This window comes from Lolium rigidum, chromosome 2 (genome assembly GCF_022539505.1).
Source record: "Lolium rigidum isolate FL_2022 chromosome 2, APGP_CSIRO_Lrig_0.1, whole genome shotgun sequence".
Lineage (NCBI taxonomy): Eukaryota > Viridiplantae > Streptophyta > Magnoliopsida > Poales > Poaceae > Lolium > Lolium rigidum.
Window position 1 is genome coordinate 215,058,871 of NC_061509.1, and position 19,123 is coordinate 215,077,993.

The 19,123-nt window shown below is 45.5% G+C and overlaps 1 protein-coding gene across 1 annotated transcript; it reads right to left on the bottom strand.

Moving 5' to 3' along the window:
* Positions 1–16,436: 16,436 nt before the first annotated feature.
* On the bottom strand, positions 16,437–18,028 carry LOC124692931 (ubiquinol oxidase 1c, mitochondrial-like). Its single transcript, XM_047226371.1, has 4 exons — positions 17,580–18,028; positions 17,378–17,506; positions 16,810–17,298; positions 16,437–16,722 (listed from the first exon to the last, which is right to left on the bottom strand). The coding sequence occupies exons 1-4, from the start codon at positions 17,907–17,909 to the stop codon at positions 16,663–16,665; spliced, it is 1,008 nt and encodes a 335-aa protein (XP_047082327.1). The 5' UTR covers positions 17,910–18,028; the 3' UTR covers positions 16,437–16,662.
* Between the last annotated feature and the right edge of the window lie 1,095 nt (positions 18,029–19,123).

Sequence of the window (19,123 nt, forward strand, 5' to 3'; positions counted from 1 at the left end):
AGGGTGGGTGTGCGAGGTAGCGGAGGAACATGATTGGCTAGACCTTATACCGGGCCTCACACCATAGGAAGTGTGGACGGGGAAATTGCCCGGTTGGCACCAAGGTTAAGATCTCTTATGGGTAAAGCAACACACCTCTGCAGAGTGTAAAGAACCGTGACCTGTCACTCCCTGTTCCGGGATATGGAACTACGAACGCAGCCGGAAAGGAGCTCCATGAAGTTCTAGTAAACCGGTGAAGGCTGACGGACATAGCTCTTTGGAATAAAAGCAATCTCTTGAAGAAATGTTTACCAAAACTTGCATTGGTATTAGACTTTCTGGTCTAATATCGTAGCTAGAGCATAAAACACCTCTTATCTATAATGAACTTGTTGAGTACGCTCGTACTCATGCCACTCTTAAATCCCACGCTTAGATTGTCTGAATCGTCTGGAGGAGGACTACGACAACAATGAAGGAGCCGAGATCATCGGCTATGAAGAACTAGACCTCTCTGGAGGTATCGAGGGCGTAGACTACCTCATCGTCTACGGAACCGGGGAGGCTTCCGGAGGAGATCAAGCCTGAACATCTCGAGTAGTAGTAGAAGTCGAGCAACCCGAACTCTTAATATTTAGCTGCTCGAAGAAATAAATGTATAACTTAATGAGACTCTTATATTGTAAGCTAAGTTGGGTTCGCCTCGAACCCAGGAGTATTGCTCTTAGGACCCAAGAGGAGCTCCGAGACAACATGTGTGTGATATTTGTAATAATAAATGAATGAGTTATGGACCTGCTATGTTCTGTTGTACTACTCTGAGGGATGTAATATTTGCGGAATGGTACTTCGTGAATGTTATATCAACGACTGGCATACTACAACATGCAGTGGTATGCAGGGTCACCACAGCCGGCCTACCAACCGGCGGGCTCGGTGTGCCGTCCGGTCGACCGGTCGCCAACCGGGCGCCAACCGGATGAGCTCCTAGAAGACGCAAAGTGACCCCGGTCGAGGTCCGGTCTGCCGCCCGGTTTGGACCGGCTGGTCCGGTCTGTGGCCCGGTCTGACCGGGCCCTGGACCGGACGGCCCGGTCCCTGGCCCGGTTGACCGGCTTCCTCGACGGTTGTCTCAGCCCAACTTTTCCCCAACGGTTATATTTGCTCTTGGGCTATAAATAGCCCTTCTTCCACCTTGGGCTGAGTTAGTTCTTCCCATTCTCTCTCCTCCATTGTTGCATTTGAAGAACTTGCTCTCCCCTTTGATTCCTCCAACCATTCTTGCTCATTCTTGAGGGATCTAAGAGAGGAGATCTAGATCTACACTTCCACCAATCCATTTCTTCTCTAAGTGAGGGAATCTCTTGGGATCTAGATCTTGGAGTCTTTAGTTGACTTTCCCCTTTGTTCTTCCTCTCCAATCTCATCCTAGCATTCGTTGCTTTGGTGGGATTTGAGTGTGAAGGACTTGAACACCTCTAGTGTTCTTGCTTTGCATCATTGCATAGTGTTGAGCTCTCTACCACGATTAGTTCGAGTGAGAGACCGTGAGCTTGTTACTCTTGGAGGGAGACCTCCTAGTTGGCTTGGTGATTGGTGCTCCGGTGATCTCTTCAAGAAGATTGTGAAGAGGCCCGGGCTTCTCCTTCGTGAAGCTTGTGAAGTGGTTGTGGAGCTTGCCATCTCCGGAGCGGAGGAAAAGCTAACCATAAGGAAAGGGCCATTATCCTTCGTGGGTGTGGTTCGGAGAATAGGGTGAGCCTTCGTGGCGTGGGGAATCCTTCGTGGGACCTCCACCCCTCCAAATGTGACGTACCTTGTTGCAAAGCAAGGGAACACGGGAATACATCCCCGTCTCCGCGTGCCTCGGTTATTTCTATACCCGAGCTCTCTTTCCTTGTGATAGCCATCGTGCTTGAAGTACATATATCTTGCTATCACTTGTGCTACATATATCTTGTGCCTATCTTGCTTAGCTCTAGTTGCTATGGTTACACTTAGTTGAGCTTAGCATATTTAAGGTTTGTGCTTATAAACTAAACGATAGTTTAATTCCGCATTATTACAAGACAAATCCGTAAGAGTTTTTAATTGCCTATTCACCCCCCCCCCTCTAGACGACATCTCGATCTTTCAATTGGTATCAGAGCAAGGTCTCTCCTTGTTTAAGGCTTCACCGCCTTGAGAGTAAATATGTCTGCTAGTAATTTAGTGCACAATGACACAATTATCTTTGTTGGCACAAATTATCTTTTGTGGCGAAATTGCTTGCTTTGGAATCTTCGGACCTTGTGTCCAAACATTGAGCAATTTCTAGATGTAGGTTTTTCTCCTCCGATGGATCCTCAAAATCTATCTTTAGAGGATGAGAAAAACTTACATCTTGAAGCTCTAGTATCTAATGAGCTTTTATTCTCCTTGAGACCCGATTTTCGTAGGTTCTTGATATATATAAAGCGAAAATCGCCTCATGAGATGTGGATCATCTTCTTGAAGAGCTCCAAGTTGCTTCCACCTCCGGTCGTGATGAGTTATCATCTTCTTCCACTTCACCAACGTGTAGCAAGACACGAGGTAATGATATGGTGAGTGGTGAGGAAAATTGCAATGTTGATATTGTGCTCAATAGTGATAATTCTTCATCTCTATCCCATTGCAATGCTTCCTCTTTGGACTTAAACACATCTAGCATTGAAAATAATCTACATGCTTGTGTTGATAGTCCTTGCATATCATGTGTAAATTGCTTACATAAATCTCATGATGATATGCTTACCTTGTCTTGTTCCCATAATCAAAATGCTTCTATTTCCTCTAGTTGGTTGTTGAGTAACAATGTAGAGGAAACCGAATACTCTATGGATCAAGACATGATTTCAAATGAGGATTCAAGAATATCTTCATCTTCATCCTCCGGTATGCACATGTGCCTTATGGCAAATGGATCAAAGGTATCTCCTACTTTGACTCCTAACACATCCTATAACGATGAGAATGATGATGATGATAATGATGAAGAATATAATACCTTGGTGCATAATATGGCAATGGTATATGCTTCTCTTCATGGTAATAAAGAAGCTCGTGCTAATCTCGAACACTCTATGGATACCTTGAATAAATATAGGGAAACCATAGTGGAGTTGGAGTCCCATGTTGAAAATGGGGAAATGAGATTCACTCTCCTCAAGCATGAGCTAAAAGATGCGAAGCATACTAATTTTATGCTTACACAAAAAATTGAATCCTATTTGCATGAAAATGAGAAAACTATTGTTGATGCTTGTGCTACTAACTCTAATTCTTGAGCTAAGGGCTAAGGTCTCAACTTGAGTTGCTAACTAGCAATTATAGGGAATTGGAAGAAAGCAATAAAACGCTCTCACACTCTCTTGAGGATCTTCTAACTTCCTACGATGAGCTAAAGTTAGCTCATGAGGCTAGTATCACTAAGGTAACATCTTGTGAGCCTCATGTGGACATTAGCACAATCTCTACTACAAATGCTATACTCTCATGTGCTAGTCTTTGTAATCCATCTAGTCAAACTATTGATACACCTTGTGTTGGATTACTTGCCTTGCCTTGTTTCTCTAACAATGAAGCTTCTACTTCCTCTAGTACTTGTATTTCTACTAACCATGTAGAGGAAATAAAAGAGCTCGAGGCTCAAGTCCTTTCTTTAAAGAAAGACTTGGAAAAGCGTCATGAAGGGAAATCCGCACTTGACAAGATGCTTAGTGTGCAACAATCCCCCAATGACAAGAGTGGACTTGGATTCAACTCCAATAACAAGAACAAGTCCAAGAGCAAGAACAACAAGAAGAAGGGCCAAGACAAAGTCAAGGATTCGGCCAAGATTGTTTGCTTCAAGTGCAAAGTTGAAGGGAACCATGTTAGATCATGCCCATTGAAGAAGAAGAAGCACTTGAGTGAGAAACAACAAGGGAAATGGCCACAAGGTCAAGGTCAAGCTCATGCTCGACCTCAAGTTGAAGATAGGCCACTTCCCAAGAAGAATCAAGATATTGTTCCCCAAGAGAAGAAATCAATAAAGAAGAGAAAGGGGAACACTTGCTACTTATGTCGTGCGAAGGGGCACTTTGCTTCTTCTTGCTTAGGTGGTACCTTATCTAACCCTATAATTGTTGATGATGATTATTCTCTAGGGAAGGATAAGGATGGCAATATGTTTGCCAAGTTTGTTGGAACTCAAAGTGGTTTCAAGAAAAGAACCATTTGGGTTGCCAAGCCTATTGTGACTAACCTCTTAGGACCCAACTTGGTTGGGGACCAACAAGCTCAAACTTGATCAATAGGTACAAATGGAGGTCATTGGAGACTTGGCTACTTCATGAAGAATTAAGGGATCTTCATATATTATATTTTGACCAAGCCAAGTCGTATGGATTATCATCTATATCTTATATCCAATGTTCCTCTTTGCGGTAACTTATACTTCAACTCATCATATTTATTGTAAGTTACTTGCCCCTTTGCATGTTTGGTTTTATATCAAATATGTGTTTGTATATGTTGTATCTTACTTGCCTATCTTTTGTATTCAAGTATGCTTGTTTGACTCATCATATACTTGTGTATTGTTTTGAGCCTAATGCATCTTGATGATATCTTATTTGGCTCTCTTTGAAGTGATTAATGGAACATCCCATTTTGGGGGAGTGATATGCTTTGTGCATCTCTCTTTCTTTAAAATGTGTGTACATGGGTACCACCACTTAGTATTGATATTGCAAGATTATCTAGTCACTATGTGGTGTGTCATACTCATGAGAAATTCAAATTCTAAATGTCCATTAATCATCTCTAGTCGAATTTTAGTTGCCTCTTGTTTTAGAAGAAATGACTTATCACATTATGGGGGAGTAATATGTTTTGTACATATCACAAGCCTAGAAAATGTGAACATATGAGGTTATGCCACTTAGTGTTGATACACGTAATTATCTTGATCCTAGGTGGCATGTTTGCTCAAACAAGCTCCACTTGTAGTAAAAAGCTTTTATTGCTCATCTTTTGGTTCTTGTTTGAGTAAGAAATTATTGATACGATGTTTCCTCAAATACATATCTCTATATCTTATTTGGGACACCGATTGCTTCAAGTTATTCTAATCATTATCGTGCGTGATTGTTTGACTAGTTGAAGCTATCAAGAATCTTCATCTGCGCATAGTGCTTAATTCTATATACTTATTCTATGCCTTTTATTGTGAAGTTGATCCTTACTTTCATTGTTAATATACCACCGGAAGTTAATTCCAATATTCTCATTGTCTTTGACAATTGATAACCTTGTATGTGGTTGATTTTATGGATCACCTTCACCTTGGATTGTTTCTTATTGTCTTATTTTATTTCCAACAAATCCTTGTTGCTCCCATGTGTCTTCCTTGCCCTTTTGAAAAATCTTTTGATAAATTCTCTTGATTCATATCAAGTGTTTGTTTTGGAAGACAAACCTTTTCCTTACGGTACATTGTGCCATTGTGAAAAGTGTAGAGGGTTTGGTTTATTTGTTTGAACCTTGCTCTTTTTGGAAGTTTGCTATCTCGTTCCTTCTTACATGATTTATTTGCTTGAATGAGATAAATCCTTGAGCATGTTTGCTTTAATTCATCCTTTATGCTCAATGGTTCCTTCTTAGTTCATTTGTTGAACTTTGTTGAACAAATCTTTTGTGATTTGCGTCTTTGATATATTTTGGACAACAAATTTGTTTGGTCGCATCTTTATGCCTTCTTCAATTCATTTTTTTGTTTTGTCCAAAGTATATTTTCCTTGGATCTTTAAAGTATTTATGCGTGCTTATATGTAATTTGTTTATATTCTTAGCATGCTTTCTTTCTTTGATCCATTATATAGGGTATACTCCATCAAATCCTAAATGGCTAAGATGTGCATGAAATTCAAATTTCATCTAAATATGCACATATTGATATGGAGTGTATCCTATGTATTGTGGTTAGTCTAACCATTTTGGACCCAATAAGTTTGGGGACCAAGATGTACTTGAATGTTGTTTTAGGTACATTGGAGATGCAATGGAGGCTTGTCTCATCTATAAGGAAGGTGTTGTCACCATATGAAAATTGGAGTCAAGCTAGGATGATCGATGAACTCTTATCTACTACATCATGCCATTGCTATCTCGGTAACAAGTATCTTATTCATGCATACTCATATAGCATCCAACCTCTTGTAGGTTGCATCTTGGCATGAAATTCTTTATTTCGAAAATATTGCGATTCTTGAAAAATCCTTTTAAAGAAAACTTCTTATTATACATTTGAGTAATTTGAGAAGATGCATATGATAGGAATATATATATATATATATATATATATATATATATATATATATATATATATATATATATCATGTTTATGTTTCACCTATCTCAAATATGCCCTCTAGCAATATATTGCATATCAATTCCTCAAAGAGCTCTTATGTGCAATATTGATGAAATTGCGAAATAAATCCATATTTATGATACTTGTTGCCTTTCTCAAAACACTCCAACTAGCTCTACTTCCCTTATTGTTAGTTGTGATGTTTTTGAGATTTAACTTGGTTGAAGCTCATTCATATACCATAAGTGAAAGTTGGAGCCATAGGCTATATATGCTTCTTAAGCAAACATCCTTTGGTATATTTTATGACTTCATCTTGGATATCTTGTCTTATTTATTTTATTAATCTCTTGTGTGTGCATGTTTCTTTATGGATCATCTTGTCCACTTTAGAAACTCATATACATGAGAGAGTTGATCCATCACCTTGATATCCTTGTTCTTTGCCAACCATCTTCTTATCCTTTTGATTTTAGTGTTGTTGGTAAAGAAGATTTATGAGTGCTTGGTTTATTTGTTTTTTCTTCATGCACTCATATCTCGTAATTGTTGGACTCAAGTTGTTCTTGGTAAGCATATTCTCTTTATCTTAGTTGTGTTCTAAATGATATATAGGGAGTGAGGATTCCATGTTTGTGCATATTGTATTCAAATGCAAACATTATAAATTGTGCACGAACCTTGGGGAGCTTTCTTACTTTATTTAGAGCACTATATCTCTCTTATCATGATATCTTTGTTTGTCCAATTGGATCTTTGATTGCTTGCTTTATTTGTTCAAGCTCACTTCACCATGTTATCTTTATGCAATCTTTGATCCTCAATATAGTTTGACTTCCTTCAAATATTCATCATTGGATATGTGCACTTGATACCACTCAAATTATGAGAAGTGCACACTTTGGGGAGGAACTCACATTATGTTGGCCTTCTAAATTTTTCACCCATTTTGACAATCGATGCCAATGGGGGAGAAGTTTAGAGGGTTTAAGGGAATGGTTTTATGCTTGAGTTTGGTTTGTGCTTAAGTGTTTTGCCTCTCATGCATTCCATATTTATATGTCTTGCATGCTTGTATATATATAGTGGAAACTATCCCAAAGGTTAATCTTGACAATATATGCAATGAATTCATGTTCATCACACGTGCATACATTGTGGGGGAGTTTTCTCTATATATATATTGGTTCTACTCACATCTCTTGCATTTGTTGTAGTTGTGTGAGTAGAGCCGGTTTTGATATGGGCTAGTAGCTTTGTGTTACTTGACCATATCAAATACAACCTCTTGTATGCAACTTATTCTCGGATAAGTTGCGTACTTGTTTCTAATATTCATTATATAAACCCTCTTATTGTGGTTGTCATCAATTACCAAAATGGGGGAGATTGTAAGGGTACATTGCCCCTATGTGTGGTTTTGGTAATTAATGACAACCCCTATGGACTAATGTTTTCATTGAGTTTATATGTAGGAATATTCCATAGGTTCTACTTGTACTCCATGTGTTGGATTCAAGTATGGATGCCATGAAGATAAAAGTATACCTTGTGTATTGGCATCAAGATCATCGGTATGAAGATATATATGTGATATGATCAAGAAGAAGAAATGAAGATGGAGTTCTTGTGTGGAACTCAATATTAGCCATGCTCTATCTTAAGTGAGTATGAGAAGATACAAGGTTGAGTTGGGCAAGTTCAAGATGAGCATCTTGAGTGGATAACATGCTTGAAGCTTGCCGTCCATTTGGTGATAATGGACATGTGAAGATGTGCTTCAAATAGAGCTTTCCCATCATGGTGTATGGGGGAGCATTTGTGAGTCTTCACGAAGCGACGATGATCAAGTGAGGCATTCCGGCTTGAGTGGAGATTGAAGAGCTATCATCAAGATCAAGCGGGTTGCGCAAGGCAAAGGTATGGCCTTGCTAGGTTTTCCTTTTACCGGTCTCAAGGTGGTTGTTGGGAGACCGGATTATAGGATAGATAGTCGCACTATCAAGAGGGGCTTTCGGTTGGGTAACTTGATCGCATCGTCTTAGGGAGCTCAATCATTTGCATACTTTGCATATCCCTATTGCTTCTTGGTGTTTCTCTGTGTGAGGTTCTTGAGCTTGTTGCTAGCTTTACAACAAGCCCAAGTTCATCGAAAACGGAATCCGCATGCATCTTCTATTGCGTTTTCGAGTTTGGACGTCTTCACCGTTTCTTGACGGTGGGAGACTCCCTCTCTAAAATCATCTAAAATGTTCTGTGAGGAGTCTCCATATTTCCAGTTTTTGTTGGGGTTCTATTCGTCGTTATCTTTCCAACAAGATTGGTTTCATGTCAATCGGGGTCCGGACACAAAAGTTATCACAGTTTTTGTATAACATGTTTTCCTACTCTCCCGGTCAGGGACCCGGTCGTACCGGCCCGTGCGCCGGACTAGCTCCGGCCTGCCGCCCGATCAGCCGGCCTACCAACCGGCGGGCTCGGTGTGCCGTCCGGTCGACCGGTCGCCAACCGGGCGCCAACCGGATGAGCTCCTAGAAGACGCAAAGTGACCCCGGTCGAGGTCCGGTCTGCCGCCCGGTTTGGACCGGCTGGTCCGGTCCGTGGCCCGGTCCGACCGGGCCCCGGACCGGACGGCCCGGTCCCTGGCCCGGTTGACCGGCTTCCTCGACGGTTGTCTCAGCCCAACTTTTCCCCAACGGTTATATTTGCTCTTGGGCTATAAATAGCCCTTCTTCCACCTTGGGCTGAGTTAGTTCTTCCCATTCTCTCTCCTCCATTGTTGCATTTGAAGAACTTGCTCTCCCCTTTGATTCCTCCAACCATTCTTGCTCATTCTTGAGGGATCTAAGAGAGGAGATCTAGATCTACACTTCCACCAATCCATTTCTTCTCTAAGTGAGGGAATCTCTTGGGATCTAGATCTTGGAGTCTTTAGTTGACTTTCCCCTTTGTTCTTCCTCTCCAATCTCATCCTAGCATTCGTTGCTTTGGTGGGATTTGAGTGTGAAGGACTTGAACACCTCTAGTGTTCTTGCTTTGCATCATTGCATAGTGTTGAGCTCTCTACCACGATTAGTTCAAGTGAGAGACCGTGAGCTTGTTACTCTTGGAGGGAGACCTCCTAGTTGGCTTGGTGATTGGTGCTCCGGTGATCTCTTCAAGAAGATTGTGAAGAGGCCCGGGCTTCTCCTTCGTGAAGCTTGTGAAGTGGTTGTGGAGCTTGCCATCTCCGGAGCGGAGGAAAAGCTAACCATAAGGAAAGGGCCATTATCCTTCGTGGGTGTGGTTCGGAGAATAGGGTGAGCCTTCGTGGCATGGGGAATCCTTCGTGGGACCTCCACCCCTCCAAACGTGACGTACCTTGTTGCAAAGCAAGGGAACACGGGAATACATCCTCGTCTCCGCGTGCCTCGGTTATTTCTATACTCGAGCTCTCTTTCCTTGTGATAGCCATCGTGCTTGAAGTACATATATCTTGCTATCACTTGTGCTACATATATCTTGTGCCTATCTTGCTTAGCTCTAGTTGCTATGGTTACACTTAGTTGAGCTTAGCATATTTAAGGTTTGTGCTTGTAAACTAAACGATAGTTTGATTCCGCATTATTACAAGACAAATCCGTAAGAGTTTTTAATTGCCTATTCACCCCCCTCTAGGCGACATCTCGATCTTTCAACGAGTCTCGGCAATATCTTATAGGTCTGTACCGGTATGGTTGGGGTGGCGTGCAGGCTAGACGGCGGCGTGATGGCGCGACGAACGGCGGATAGTTCGCCCCGGACAGTCCGGTGCAATTCGGCCGGACTGTCCATCGCATTGGGAACGAGATTAACCGGACTGTCTTGCGGTGCTTGCGTTGGACTGTCTTGTGGCGCCAGACTGTCTTGTGGTGTTTACGCCGGACAGTCTTGCGGTGCCCGCCGGACTGTCTTGCGGCAACTGTATGCCTATACGTGAGAATACTGAGTTTTGGATTTGGGCTTGGATATGGGCCTAAATAATACCGGTTGGGTTTTGTTGAGTTTGGAGAGGGGGTTGTACTGGAGCAAGCCTCTAGAACTAAACAAACAGAACCTGGGACGGATAACCATTTACACCCTCCGTCCACAAGAATCTTCTGAAGAATTCCAAACTCGTCGTGAAGATAAGACCACAAGAACTCCTCCATTCGAAGCCATAACTTGATCAATGTTCTAGGGGGTATGAGAGAAAATGTGTCTACACGGAGGCAATTGAATTTTTTTAGTGATCATCATGCTAACCTCTCCGTGATAGAAGCATAAAAGGTCTATGAAACCCTTGATGATCCGAATTGGATGGAAACCTATACATGAAGAACTCAATAACTTCAAGTGCAACAAGGTTTGGATATTAATGGGAGACCCAAAGATTGTCGTAAGATATCGGCACTAAGTAGATCTTCAGGAAACAAGAAAATACCAATAGGATAGTCATCCACAACAAGGCGTGTTGGCCTGTTGGGTGGCTCAATGCTTCTCGGAAGTTGAGGGTATCGACTACGGTGAAACTTTCACTCTCGTTGCTCATCTTGAATCAATTTGTATCTTGCTTGCATATGCATCACATCATAACTTTGCAACAAAAGGATGTTAAAAATGCATTTTTAATGGTCAACTAGATGAGTTGATTTCTGTTAAGCAATAAAGAGGATCCGAGTCTGTTAAGCAATAATGAGGATCCGAGTATCCCAATTTGTTGCGATGTGTAAGTTATACATCCTTCCATTACACTTGGAAAAATTAACCATACATAAAAGTTTTGCTAAATTTTAAGCTAACATATTCATTGTTATATACTCCCTCTGTTCCTTTCTATAGTGCCTATAGATTTTTGGCATTTGTTTCAGAATATAAGGTTGCAGCTTAGCTTTTTTTCAATTACCCCCTCCCCGTTCAGCTCCCAAATCGTTCAGCTCCCAAATTTATTATGGTAAGTTAGTAAGATATGAATTTTCCAAATTTTACGTTGATCTCAAATCGTTCAGCTAGGGGTCTTGTGTAAAAAATACTCTTGCGCTAATTTCCGTGCCAAAAAACTATAGGCACTATAGAATGAAACAGCGGGAGTATATTTTTAAGTTCTAGTGGCCCATGTTTGCAAAAAAATACTTGCACTAACTTCCGTTTGCATTTTGCGATGAAATTACATCAACTATTTATTTGCAAACATTGCCCTAGAACCCTCCTTGAAAAATCTGACTACAGGGCAAAAGACCCATCGGTACGGACCAGCTTAGCACTGAGCTACCACTTGTTCTCCGAGAAGTACAAAGGGACATAATTGCCTTCATCCATATAAAATTTATGCCATATAGATCAATTATAATGTATGTATGTGTATTGTTGTTCTTTTTTCGTACACTTAGATATCATTGCAAAGACCTCTAAAGCAAATAATCTAACAAATATCTTGACAGAGTTTTTCAGAGTAAATAAAAAAATCAGCAAAGGGAATATATTAATATTACCAAGATACCAATTACACCTAAGCTCTACAACAACAGAATGTTCCAAGAGTGGACACAACCCTACTACAAAAAATAATAAGAAGAAAACCAAAAGATCGTGTTACGATGATCATAAACTTATAGCCGCAACACAAACCACTTCCACCAGACAACACGAGGAGTCCGCCTTCTCAAACCAATATCTTCAACAAGGTCATTGCAAGACACACCAAATTAAGGCTAGACCTTGAGTTTTCATCCTGGAGCAAGTTCGCAATCTCAAAATAATGCCTTGAACAAGACCACTGTCACACAACCAATTAAGGTTAGACCTTAGATTTTCATCTTGAAAGATAAAACTATGTACTCCTCCTATGTTGCCACCCCAGCTTGCCGATGTCCCTACTGTAAGATATGAAACACCAAGCAAAGTCCTCTTCACCAAGAAGACTCGGTCCGTCATTACAAGACCTCACATCTTAGCCACCATAACATTCTCCGTCATTGTCTTCTTCACGAAAATCAAAAACCAACATGTACCATCCGATCCATCAATCTACATGCATCTGGCACCTAAAGCAGATCGCCGGCGAAGCTTTCCGAAACACGTCACCCGCCAGATCAATGAGGGACAACCTCAAGAAAAAACACTGTCTTGACGCGAGAACAACCCAACGACCGCCTCTTTTATTAGGTAGATCGACATCCCCCACCCCATCGTCTGTTGGCTCCCAACAGTAGATCATAGATCTCAGCGGGCACCGCTACCACCACTCGCACCACGTGGATATGAAGGGATGAGCTGTATTGAGTTCCCTGAACCAGGCCTCGTTCCGCCCTTGCGGCCACATCGATCGCCAAGGTCACCGAAGAAGTCCATGGCTGCCGCCCTGCTTCCATTCTGTCGGACGAGCCACATTGTCCAGGGCAGCCGCGAAGCTCAGGCCGAAGATCCCACCACGCTGGGAGGAGGAGGCCTCCGCCATATGCGCTTAGAGACGAGAGCCTGCCACCATTGTGTGTCGAGAGGGGCTCTACCCGTCGGCTTCCTTCGGTAGCAGCAGTGAGATGTGGGGGAGGAGGGGTGGCGGCAGCTAGGGTTTCGCTTGAGCCGCTCCGGGGGAGCAACACGATCGTTGTTCCTCAGAGTAAATAAGTTGGATACATTAGATGTAGCACAAAGTTATACTAAATTCGACTCAAATAAAAGATATGGGAGGTAGTACTAAGCAGAAGAATCTAGAGTTTAATTATGAGATGTTTGTGATGATTTGTCCTCAGATCCCATAACAAAAAATAACCTGAGACTGGTTTGTATGTTGTTATATATGGAGCTTTGTGTTCTAGCAACGTAAATACTGCTTATTCTATACTCAGTCGTTGTTACAATAGTATCGCTTGTAATTAAAGCTAGACCTACGGACTGGTGTGCCTACGAGATTTCTACGGACAAACGTGATGAATGGCTAGATTGAACTTGCTAAAAAAGCGGGACACGACCGAATTTGTGGTGCGAAAATTATGTGCATGCGTTTTTTTAAATAAAACCGAGGTAAAATATTTGCCATTTGCATTGATAGAGAAGTAGTTTAAGTTTAGTACAAATGCTCAGGATGCGTTCTAGAACATTAACACAGGAATACTCTCATGGTATTACGTAGCTCAAATATCTTGCATCGGCCATGCCCCAAGCACGAGCCTCGTCCTTGATCTTGGCAATGACCATGCTCATGGTGGATTGGTGGTGGTCAAAAATTCCAAGTTTGAGTTCCTTAAATTTCTCAAGAAATAAGCATGATTAAGGATGCCATCGCTTTTCTATGTTATCCTCTAGCCATCCACCACACATTAACAGAAGGTACATCATCTCAATACTCCATAGATCCCTCCGGGATGCCACACCAAGAAAATACTTCTCTCCATATCCGTTTGATAAATCTATAGTTGTACATGAGATGTCCACCATCTCTTGGACTAAATTGCGTAGGGGAAAATTTACACAATTCTCCCAATCCCTACGTTGAAGTCTTTCCATCCTCCACATTCAATTTTGCATAATCAACCAAGCAAAGAATCTATATTTGGGAGCGCCCAAACTCTCTAAACCGTAGCACTGAGGATGGTCGAGACAAGACCCTCAAACTGCATCTTGTAGGCTTGCTCGAGGCGCACATCCGCGAGGAGTCGCCAATGTGCACCAAACCGAAATTGTGAGAGATCTTAATTTGGTTGACCCAAAAGTTATGTGGGGAGCTTTCTAAATATTGCAATTCTTCCTTTTTGACAACTTGAAGAGCGCGGGCGCCAAGTCTTGTGGGCAAATGCCACCAAGCCATGGAGAGGTCCAAAACTTGCTTTAAGAACTCAAGTCATCGAAGTTTACAGATTCACGTACTCCTGATTTGGAAACCCGTGTATCCATCAGAGGTCATAGCGGCATAGGGCATTACTTTTCTGTATTGATTTGAGTACTTGTCTACTTCGAGATCATATGATGGACCATGCCAAATTTCTCAAAAAATAAGCATGATTAAGGATGCCATCGCTTTTCTATGTTATCCTGTAGCCAAGGCGTTATTCATCCACCACACGTCAACGGAAGGTTCATCATCCCAATACTCCATAGATCCCTCCGGGATGCCACACCAAGAAAAGACCTCTCTCCATATCCGTTTGGTAAATCTATACTTGTACATGAGATTGTCCACCATCTCTTGGACTTGGTTGCATAGGGGAAAATTGTCACAATTCTCCCAATCCCTACGTACGTTTAAGTATTTCCATCATCCACATTCGATTTTGCATAATCAACCAAGTAAAGAATTTACGTTTGGGGGCGCCTAAACTCTCTAAACCGTAGCACTAAGGGTGGTCGAGACGCGCCTAAACTCTCTAAACCGTAGCACTAAGGGTGGTCGAGACAAGACCCTCAAATTGCATCTTGTAGGCTTGCTCGAGGCGCACATCCGCGAGGAGTCCCCAATGTGCACCAAACCGAAATTGTGAGAGATCTTAATTTGGTTGACCCAAAAGTTAGGTGGGGAGCTTTCGGAACGTTGCAATTCTTCCTTTTTCTTGTGGGCAAATGCCACCAAGCCAAGGAGAGGTTCAAAACTTGCTTTAAGAACTCAAGTCATCGAAGTTTACAGATTCACGTACTCCTTATTTGGAAACCCATACATCCATCAGAGGTCATAGCGGCGTAGGGCACTACTTTTCTGTATTGATTTGAGTACTTGTGAAAGTTGCCTCCCGTGTCGCTCCCGCTTGGGGCGACAACGGAGGACCCTAAACCCTAGACCCCCTAGCCCTCCCCTCTCCCTCCCTCCTCCTCGCCGCTGCCGGAGGTGGCCGCCCGGAAATCCGCGCGCGGCTGCCAAGGAAGGTGGCGGCCGGGATCTCGCTGCTTCGCGGTCCTCGCGGAGAGCTCTGGCATCTGGGGCGGCGGCCTCGCTTGGGGAGGGCGGCGCCGTTCCGGCGGCAGGAGGCGCGCGCTGATGCTGGTGGTTCCTCTTCTTGGCTGCAGGGGCGGCGAGGAGAGGATGTGGTGAGGTCGCGGTGCGGTGGCTGCCCCGTCGGCCTCCGGTCAGATCTGAAGACGGTGGCTCGTGCTCGTGCTGTTCCGATCCCGATGTCTCCGGATCTGGCCTCGCCGGATCTGGTAGGTAGTCGCGGTGTGCGGGGCTGGGGCTTTGGTCCGGGGAAACCTTTGGCCGGCGGAGGCGGCCACGGCGTCAAGGGCGCTCCGGGCGCACTCCTTGGAGGTGATGCTGAGGTCCAACCCTATCCCCTTCCTCCCTCCTCCCGGGTGAAAACCCAAATCCCTTGGATTGGACGGCGGCGGCGTTCTGACGTCGTGTCCTCCTTGGAGGCGTCGTCTTGGGATGGTGGGAGGTGAACGGCGGTTCGTGGGCACCTGGTGGCGGCGTTCAATGGTGGCGGCTTTCTACCATGGTCGGCTGCGGCCTACAACGGTGGTTCTGGTGCCATTATCTTGGCCGTGTCTTCTTTTGGCGGCTTCCCCCCTAAAGCTTGCTTCTTGATGAGTGTTCGGTGCTGAGGATGACGATGTGCGTGGACAGCTCGTGTTCAGTTTTGATCCTGCTCGATGTTCGGCTCCTGGCAGCCCTTTTGGTCAGTTCTTCATGCGTGCTCTAGGGTGAGTTGTTCTACCTTCCGATGGTTCGACGCCTTTCGATCCAAGGCGGGGAGGCAGGGGCCTTCTTCGGAGGTAGACAGGGCGAAGCTCAGCGGGGAGGCAGGGGCCTTCTTCGGAGGTAGACAGGGCAAAGCTCACGACCACTATGGTGCTGTCGAGATTTGACAAAGACAGGGCCTTTCTCAGGCGTGTCTACTCCACGACTTCTTCTTCAAGGCTATGAGCGCGAGGACGGATGAAGGCTTTGTCTCAGGCGGTGTTTCTTGATGTATTTTTTGCTTTGTGTGCGTTGCCTGTTAGCTGAACTGTCAGCATCTTGTATCTGCCATTCGTGGCTTTATTAATTTAAAGCTGGGCTAAGGCCTGATGTTTAAAAAAAAAAAATTGAGTACTTGTCTACTTCGAGTTCTTATGATGGACCATGCCATTCCAGTAGTTAGTCAATGTTGTATGTTCTGCAAACCATAATACTCCCTAGTCGGGCCGTGTACATCAAATCAGTTCATCTTCAGTGTGACATACACTAATTTCTCGAGAAATATTCGAGCTCTCGTCACAGACGGCTTGTTTTATTTCTCAAGCATCAGTAGTAACCTTACCTATCAGAGTACCAGACACAGTTACAAAGATTATCATGAACTCGTGTTTCTGGGTTTCTTACTGATCTCGGCAACTTATCAGTGATAGCCGAGCGGCGCCGGCGTCTTGTTGAGTTCCAGCCCCTGGAAATGGATGTCCTGCATGGCGCATCATCAGAAGCAAACCAGTTCAGACATCACGAGCAGAGCATTTCATGCCTTGGAGTTGGAGACTAGCATACGTACCGCGGCGAAGTGGTTCACGTCGCGGTGGTGCGCCTCGTCGGCGCGCACGACGGTGACCACGTCCTTGAGCCTGGCGTCGGCGGGGAGCCGCCAGTAGTCGATAGCGATGCGCGGTGCCGGGACGTTCTCGATCCTGCCGGCCTCGATGTCGCGGAGGAACTCGGTGTAGGAGTGGATGGCCTCCTCCTCGAGGTAGCCGACGACGCGGTGCGCGAACTTGGGGGACAGGAGGTACCCGACGAAGTAGGCGTTGAAGAAGACGCCCTGCACGGCCAGCACCAGCGCGCGCTCGTACCACTTGGGGTCGGCAACCTCCATGAAGGTCATCAGGTGCATCCGCTCGTTCTCCGCCTCCTCCAGCAGCGCCCGGATCCACCCGCCGCTCTGCTCGAACCGCCGGAGCGACCGCAGGTGCAGCAGCATCCCGCCCACCATACCCGGCACCGCCGCCACCGTCTCCAGCATCATCGCACGGCACCCGTACCTCCTCTGCCGTGTCACTCATGTCAGTACGACTACGAACACGAACGCAAATCTTGTCTGTTATGTTCCATCAACGTGTGTGTACCTGGAAGAAGATATCCGTGGGCACGCGCAGCGACTTGACGGTCCAGTACGCGATCTTGTCGAGCAGCACCTTGGGCTGGTGGTGCTTCGTGATGTCGATCGACGTGTCCGACGTATACGCCTCCCACGGCTGCGAAATCAACACTTAGTTACGACAGAATATGCACTCTTGCAAGCATACATGGAACAAGTTCAACACTTACCCTGAAGCAAGACCACTTCCACTCGGCGCCGTCCTTGTTCACCAGCTTGGCCGGGGCGATGCCCCAGTAGCTGCTCACCACGCCGCTCTTCTCCCGCTCCTTCGCGGCCTGTATCACCTCGGCCGTCGCGGCGGCGGTGCTCGCGACGTTGTCCTTGGACGCAGCCACCTCCTCCTTCGCCGCCTCGGCGGCGTTGGTGGCCAGCAGCCGCGCCCACACGCCCCCTTCTCCTCCGGCACCAGCAAGCAGGGGCCTCGGCGCAGCCGCCGCGCCGAAGACGCGCGGGCCCAGGTGGCGGAGAAGGACGGATCCGGCAACGCGGGACCTCATCGCCGAAGATGATGAGCCTGCGAACTGGTTGGCTGCTCTGCTCGCGAAACTCGTGGCCGCAGCCTCGCGAACCTGCAGACGTGCCAACTTCTGAGCGAGTGACGGGACGACGTGTCGCCGACGCCGAGCCAGTACACGCCACGATGGCACCGTGCTGCGCGTAGATGACGCGAGACGTGAGGCTCCGCTTGGCTGATATTTTTGGAACTAAGTGGTGGGCAATTTGTAGAAGACGCTGTGTAAAATGGCCCCAGCTTTTCAGGAGTGGGGATAGGGGTGTCAAGATCGTTGCGGCTGCTATGCGGGTGGCTGCTAGGAGACTTCAGTGGACTGAATTTGGCCGTGCGTCCACGTGGTAGAATCTAAAAAGGAGGGAACATTTCTAAGTTGGAATCCACTTCTTTTGACTCCGAAAATTGGCGAGGAAAGTCGTTTGCAGCGCGCTTAAGCCAGATATAACGCCTAGCACCGGCGCAAGCTTTATCAGAGATTCTATTTTACAGCGCAATCAAAAAGCTAAAAATAATCCTTCACCAGATGCTGTAAAATAGAGCTCCACAAACAAGTTTTTTCAATATACATACAACAAACAAGATCAAACACCAACAAATAAATCTAAAAAAATCAACTAAATTACTGTGGATTATCCATCTAGCTAGAAATTGATCTAGCTAACAAGCTAGCAATCGAATCCCTATGCGCGGCCGAAATCAGTCCGTGGGTGCATGCGCGGCCACAGCAATCGACATCGAGTCTAGCTAGCCACAGCAATCGAAATCGAGTCTGTGCGTGCGTGCGCAGCCGGCGGAGCTCGCAGGGAGGTGGCATGGAAGACGCCGTGGCAGCCGCTGAAGGCGGCGCGGAGGCTGTCGTAGTTGAGAAGGTCCGCGCGGCACAGGTGAGCCTCTCCTCCGCTGCGTCCAGGGCTAGCAAGTGCGCGTTCTTGCTGTCCGCTGCACAAATTAACCAGTCACACGCGAGCGCGGGGGCCGGCGGAGCTCGCAGGGAGGCGGCCGGCGGAGCTCGCAGCGCCGCGGCCGGCGAAGCTCGCAGCAAGGCGGCCGGCGGAGCTCGCAGGGAGGCGGCCAATGAAGCTCGCAGCGCGGCGGCCGGCGGAGCTCGCAGCACGGCGGCCGGTGGAGCTCGCAGTGAGGCGGACGGCGGAACTCCTCATCGTCGAAGCGCGAGAGACATTTGAGAGCGGTTTCATTTTC